Genomic DNA, 7,399 nt, shown 5'->3' on the forward strand with positions numbered 1-7,399 from the left:
GCATCATTGCCTTGGATTGTACCAAGAAGTGCACTAACATCTATTAAATTTCTTTCTATCAACAAATCAATGTATTGGCCTTCCCCAAACCAAAATGAGCATCCTTCGTCCTACACAAAAGAAGCTCACAGTGAGCTACCGCAATCGAACTAAAGAATGAGTTATGAAACGAGCTACCGCAAGTGCATGTACCCCGTCGTTTTCGCATTTGAAGAACACCCATCCGGGGTGCTTCGGCGTGCTCGAAGTGAGCCGCAGCACTTTCCGCGTGCAGTCGTCGCACTCTATGAGCGGCATCGGCAAGCCACAAAGACGCTACGCGAGCATCGAGCCCGGTGGACGGCCGGACGAGTCCATGCCCGCAAACCTTCGGCAACGGCGGGCGGATGAACTCGCACCTGCATGCGGCGATGCGCCCTTGCCTGGGCTACGGGAGAGGCTCCTCGACCACTCCATAGCTTGGGGCAGCAATCAGCGGCCGAAAAAAGCCAAATCCGGCGGCCTGCGATGAACTGCCGCAGATCTGCAAATCGGGCGGCCCGCCGACGCAGGGGGGAAGGGGGGAGGCCTTGTGCGCGTGGCGGCCTTCCGGCGTGCTCCTGCCGGCTGCGGTCGCCGGAATCTTGGGCGGCGGCCGGCGGCGGTGCGAGAGGGGAGAGGAGAGGTGGTTGGTGGGAGAAAGCGCGGGATGAAATGTCCCCCCACCAACCGCTTCCGCTTATATACAGGGCACCACAGCCGCGAGGGGGAAACCCGCGTTTTCCCGGGTTGGGCTCGGGATTTTGCCGCGCCCCTTAAAAAATTTTGCGGGCCGGAGCGGGATGCGGGGTTTGATCGGGCGGGTTTTTCCGTCCGGCCCGCATTTTGACGGTTATTTTATGGGTCGGGGCGGGATGTGGGGTCTGCTAGAGTTGCTCTTAGACATTTGTCATAAAAGGGCGCCATTTGTCATAAAAGGGCGCCGAATGATTACATTGTTATCCACGTGGAGTCAACTGGCGTGCTAGCAATCAGGGTCTGACGCCGAGCTATTCTATGATGGAAATAGTGACGGTTTCCTAGTATATTCATGGCAGGAACTTTCTGTCATAGAATTCACAGAACCCTCTTCATCATGGAAAATGTCACGCGCGCCTATGATGAGAAAAAAGATGTTTCGTCTAAAAAAACCATCTATGACGCGACATTGCCATTGTGGAGGTGGCAATTAATTCGATGCTGTAAGCATAATATGGAGCGTGCACCTTCTCTCTATGGGGAATTCCCAATAGACGCGAGACTAGAAGACCCAATTTGCCGTATGTATCTAAAAGAAGACCCAATTGGTGTATGTATCTCACTGTTCCGTGAAACTTTCGCGTTCCTTTTCCTTTTCGGATACTGGTGTGTCCCTCATGGCGAGTGGTGATAATGTTTTTCTCAATGGGGTATTGTAATACTAACAAAAAGAAAACTACCCCCTCTCATGTTGCTCCACGTGCAACGGGGAAGGAACCCTAGCCGCCGTCTAACCCCTCCCCCTCCCCTCGGTCATCTCCTCTCTTCCTCCTAGGACTCCGCCAAAGGGCACGGCCTGGCTAAACCCGACGGGCGTCCCCGACGGCAGGGCGTCCTCGTCTCTTCACAAGGTGGGATCGATGTGGGCTGATGCTGCCAATGCAACACATGTGTAGGGGTGCGACGGTGTGCCAGGGCGGTGATGACGCAAGGGGGTGACGGCGGCTACGGCATTCTTCCGCTCTTCTATCGTGGAGGGCCCCATGGATTCAATGGGAAGTGACTGCTTCCCTTCTTGATGACCGACGAGTGGCGCCAACGCGTTTTGGCATGGGTGAGAAGTTTGGCACATGATGTTGGGGTACCCGGTCAACTCTCAGGCGGACTCCGTGGTGGCGATGGTGGCTACACTTCTTGGTCATGTGGACCACAAGGGGTTTGGCGGCAGATGGCCCTGGCTTGCTTTTTATATTATATACTACATAATAGTGGGACAAAAGTCTAGTTTCTTTCTCTCGCTAACTGACACGAAACCTGTACTTATTTTTGTGCTGTTCTAGACAAGTGAGGGCCCAAGCTTGCCCAGAAACGGCACGGGCTCTCCCCGACCGTCCACTGGCACTCCGGCCCCGTCGTCCTCGTGCCTCCAGCTCGTTGCTTCCACTCCACTCTTCTGCCGGAAGCGGCCAAGCAGAGAGAAAAGCTCCTCCTCCGGCCGTTATAAGGCACGCCGGGTCACGAGCTCCATGGAAAATGGGACTTTCGTCCGCCACCGAGGCTGACAGCTCCACCGCCCTCGGTTGCGCCGTTGACGACGATGATGTGCCTCAGCTCCTCTCTCCTGCCGCGCCCGTCTCCCGCTGCTGACCGGCCGCCTCCCGGGATCATCGCGGTGAGCCGAGACTTGTTATGTTTTACTAATTGTTTCTGCGTTCTCCGGCGTGGCCCCGGCGAGGTCCTGATGCGGTGGGTCTCCTCTCGAGCAGGGTGGCGGCGGCGGTGGCAAGCGACTGAGCGTGGTGCCGTCCGTCCCGTTTCTGCTTCACTGGTCGTGGCCACGGAAGGTAGACATCATTTCTTTCCCTGTGTCGCTGTGTTATCGCTGTGCAGGACACCGTTTTGGGTCCGGGTTCAGCGACTGGATGAAGACTCCCTTAAATTTCTTTACATATCTGCGGTTCATATTTTATCCCTGCAGTATTTCAAGTTTTCTGCCGTATTACTTGTAATGATTGTGCCCAAATATGCATATATACGTGTACCGTGTCAATACATAGGCACATGATCATGTGCAATACCAAAAAATGTTGCTCTGTGCCATAGTCCACCCGTGCTTACACTCCGGATCACACATTCTCTGACATTTCTTTTGGAGATATATGTGTCGCTTTTATTGTTAAGTGATGATTGATGTGACTAATTAACTCTAACTACTCTTTGTTTTTTTTGCAGGTGAAGCACTCTATGTATTTAAACATAGTATCCAATGTCGTCCCCGTTTCTTTTCGTGTGTCTGGATTTTTGTTAGTGTGTCTCGATGTGTCATCATAAATATGACTTAAAAATTGCAAAGATCAAATCTTCATGAATAAAAGAACAAATATTGTGACCTGTGTTGAGAAACAAGTTTAGCATTCAAAATCTTTTTTTAGAAAAAAACAATTGCATGGAAATTGACATCAACACATACACCAAACATGAACATGTCAAAAAGAACATAGTTTTATCAGTTTTCTATGTTTCCTCTATTGTTAATCCCGGAAGTCCTATACTAGACACACATGATCATTTGTTGCATATACATTGCTTGTTTAGTCAAATATGCACTCGCTCTAATTAACTGTACTTCATTTATGGAAGGCCAAGAGCAAGTCTTCTGTTTCTGTGACTGCACGAGGAAACAAAATCACGGCAACAACTGGATATGGTTCTGACCACCTTCCCATGTACGATCTGGAACCAAAGTTGGCTGAATTCAAAGACCACTTCAACTATACGATGAAAAGGTACCTTGAACAGAAACTTCTGATTGAGAAACATGAGGGAGGCCTAGAGGAATTCTCTAAAGGTGAGCTTTGTTCATGCATTCAAAATGCTCACATCACGAAATGACTTGTTTATACCAGTACAAACATTATCTACTTTTGTGTTTCTGGCCTTCGATGTGTTGTAGGCTATTTGAAGTTTGGGATCAACACAGAGCATGATGCATCCGTGTATAGGGAATGGGCTCCTGCAGCAGAGTAAGTTCAACACATAGCACATTGGCAACTATTATTATTCAATGGTACTGGGTTAAGTATGCAATACCGATGAAGTTGTCTAAGAACTATTTTCCATATTTGTTGCTAGTGAGATGGCTTGCCTTGTCTGGTACTAGCTAGTAATTAAAGAATAGACAAATGTTCCAAGTTTCTCACTCACGTCATAATCCACTCTTTTGTGGCCATAGTTGGCTGTCACTCATTTCGTTTATGCAAATACTTACTTTCACTATCTTTAGTAAATCCGCGCATTTACTTGCAACTGTTTACTTTATGGGTGTAGAGAAGCACAACTTGTTGGTGACTTCAACAACTGGAATGGTTCTGGGCACAAGATGACAAAGGATAATTTTGGCGTTTGGTCAATCAGGATTTCCAATGTCAATGGGAAACCTGCCATCCCTCATAATTCCAAGGTTAAATTTCGATTTAGGCACGATGGAGTATGGGTTGAACGGATTCCAGCATGGATTCGTTATGCAACTGTTACTGCCTCTAAATCTGGAGTTCCATACGATGGTGTTCACTGGGATCCACCAACTACCGAAAGGTCTACTTTTAGTAGCTTGAGAGCAAGGATTCTAAATAATGCCCAATTAAAATAAAATACAAAAAAAATAATGCAGTGTTATGATAGTTTTATTGTTCATTTTGCAGGTATGTATTCAACCATCCTCGACCTCCAAAGCCTGATGTTCCACGTATCTATGAGGCTCATGTGGGGGTGAGTGGTCGAAAGCTTGAAGTAGGCACATACAGGGAATTTGCAGACAACGTGTTACCGCGCTTAAGGGAAACTAACTACAACACAGTTCAGTTGATGGGAATCATGGAACATTCTGACGCTGCTTCTTTTGGGTATTACGTGACGAATTTCTTCGCAGTTAGCAGCAGATCAGGCACACCAGAGGACCTCAAGTATCTTATTGACAAGGCACATAGTCTTGGATTGTGTGTTCTGATGGATGTTGTCCACAGCCATGCGAGCAATAATGTGATAGACGGTCTCAATGGCTATGATGTTGGACAAAGTGCACACGAATCCTATTTCTACACAGGAGACAAGGGCTATAATGAGATGTGGAATGGCCGCATGTTCAACTATGCCAATTGGGAGGTCCTAAGATTCCTTCTTTCCAATTTGAGATATTGGATGGACGAATTCATGTTTGATGGCTTCCGATTTGTTGGGGTTACATCGATGCTATATAATCACAATGGTATCAATATGTCATTCACTGGAAATTACAAAGAGTATTTTGGTTTGGATACCAATGTAGATGCAGTTGTTTATATGATGCTCGTGAACCATTTAATGCACAAACTCTACCCAGAAGCAATTGTTGTGGCAGTAGATGTTTCAGGCATGCCAGTTCTTTGTTGGCCAGTTGATGAAGGTGGATTAGGGTTTGACTATCGCCAGGCTATGACTATTCCCGATAGATGGATTGACTGCTTGGAGAACAAAGGTGATCAACAATGGTCAATGAGTAGTGTAATATCACAAACATTGACTAACAAGCGATATCCGGAAAAGTTCATTGCATATGCTGAGAGGCAAAATCATGTATGTTTCTCCCCTTTTTTGTTGTGCATGAGTGTGTTCTCTTTGAGGGCTGAGGGCGGGGTGGTCGTTCTAATGGCGGGTACTTTCTTTGCATGGTTGGCAAATTTATTAAATAAATAATTGGGGATTTGGGGGGGGGGGGGGGGGCACTTTTAGTTACTTTACAAGTTCCATATAACTGGGGGGTGGGGTAACCTTCTTATTAAAAAAATAGCATAGGCAATCACATTTCCATGTGCACAACTAGTTAAAGGACCACTAACCAGCTATTACGGACCATGTAAGCATGTCCAAAGATTCCCATTTGTGTACAGCCGATTTCGTGTTTGTTTATTCAAACAACAGTTTCAAAAAAAACAGCTGAGCAGTTTTTTTTCACATAAACTTTCAGCCTACTATTGGCGTCAAGACTATGGCCTTTCTCTTAATGGAATGGGAAATGTATTCCGGCATGTCGGACATGGATCATGATTCGCCTACAATTGATCGTGGCATTGCACTTCAAAAGGTCCGATTTTTCTTAAGTATTCTTGAAATTAATTGTTCTATCTAGTTCTAAGCGACCTGCAAAAAAAATCTAGTTCTAAGTACTGTATTCTTTCTACCTTTACTTAGTGCTCTGGCTAGCCCTTGAAGATAACGTGTCCTAGTCCCTTTAGGTATATACTTATTGTGTTACAATATTTCAGATGATTCACTTCATCACGATGGCCTTTGGAGGTGATAGCTACTTAAAATATATGGCTAATGAGGTAATATCTAGTGATGTGTAAAACTTGTTTTCGATTTATCTGTTTCATGATTCCTTTTACAAAATTGCTTTGTGGGTACTAACATTTTCCGCAAATGATGCAAACAAAATAGAGATATTTTCAAGTCCTTATTATCCTCAGTTAGAAAGTCGTCATTCTGATGGTAATGTTTCACAAATAAGGAAAGCTTCTTGCTAAAAATTAGCAGTATATATCAAATTGGCGCTATCCATGACATTTATATTTCAGTTTGGCCACCTATAATGGACTGAGTTGGGCTCAAATGTCCCTCCTAACACAGAGAATCGATTGCTCAACGCAGAAAATCAGTTGGGCTCAAATGTCCTGTCGAAATTACCAAGACAGTGATACAAATCTTCTCTCTTTTTTTGACGGTGGAACAATGGTCAAATCTTGGATGTGTTAACCTACTATTTTTCTTGATTCTTACACATTACTAATCTGTAGTATTTTTGATACTTAAATAGGCATTGCATTTCCAAAATTTATTTGAAGGCTGCTTATTTTGTTGACATGGAGTTATTTTTCTCTATGCATGATAAATAATCTACCCTTTCACTAAAACTTTCATATTATGGTTAGCAATACAACATTTTATTTGATTTTTCACCTAATATATAAATTTGAACAGTACATTAATGCATTTGATCAAGCAACGAACACATTCGACGAGAAATGTTCCTTCCTATCATCATCAAAGCAGACTGCCAGCGACATGAATGAGGAAGAAAAGGTATTTAACTATACAATCTTCAGTGAAGGCACTTGTTTGAATCATTTGTTTCACTCTTATACTCTTTAAAATAGAACCTCTAACTTGCTTGTGCATTTAATGTGACTAAGAAAGGTGAAACCGTATCCATTTCATATGAATACTTGTTGTGTCAAAATGGCCTATGCATTTAATCCAAGTTTCACGGTTATTATATTTGAACGTGGAGATTTGGTATCCATCTTCGGTTTCATCATAGTAAAACTTATGCAGCGCAATTCAAGACAATGATTATGCACTGCGCATTGATCTTTTTCTCCTTTTTTGTTAAAGTTTTACTCTCTTTCCTTTTGTGTTTCCCACTTTTCGGGTTTTGGGCCATCGTACCTCTGGATTACTAGGATATGTTTTTAACATGTCAATTCTTAATCTCCGATGATCTGGTTCCTTTGTACCTAGATGTGTAGTTCTTGTGCATAGAACTCGTGTGATAATATCTGCTTATGTCAAAGGGACATATCTTTATGCCATCATATGGTCTTGCACGGTCTACTGACATTGATAAATAAACAACACATACAGTTCC

General features: G+C 44.4%; 1 protein-coding gene across 1 annotated transcript; it reads left to right on the forward strand.

The window, feature by feature from the left end:
• Positions 1-2,222: 2,222 nt before the first annotated feature.
• LOC125522088 (1,4-alpha-glucan-branching enzyme, chloroplastic/amyloplastic-like) lies at positions 2,223-6,949 on the forward strand. The gene is made up of 9 exons (XM_048687160.1): positions 2,223-2,389; positions 2,484-2,561; positions 3,358-3,565; positions 3,671-3,740; positions 4,045-4,311; positions 4,419-5,328; positions 5,720-5,836; positions 6,018-6,080; positions 6,733-6,949. The coding sequence occupies exons 1-9, from the start codon at positions 2,315-2,317 to the stop codon at positions 6,901-6,903; spliced, it is 1,959 nt and encodes a 652-aa protein (XP_048543117.1). The 5' UTR covers positions 2,223-2,314; the 3' UTR covers positions 6,904-6,949.
• The last annotated feature ends 450 nt before the right edge of the window (positions 6,950-7,399 follow it).

Source organism: Triticum urartu, chromosome 7, assembly GCF_003073215.2.
Source record: "Triticum urartu cultivar G1812 chromosome 7, Tu2.1, whole genome shotgun sequence".
Lineage (NCBI taxonomy): Eukaryota > Viridiplantae > Streptophyta > Magnoliopsida > Poales > Poaceae > Triticum > Triticum urartu.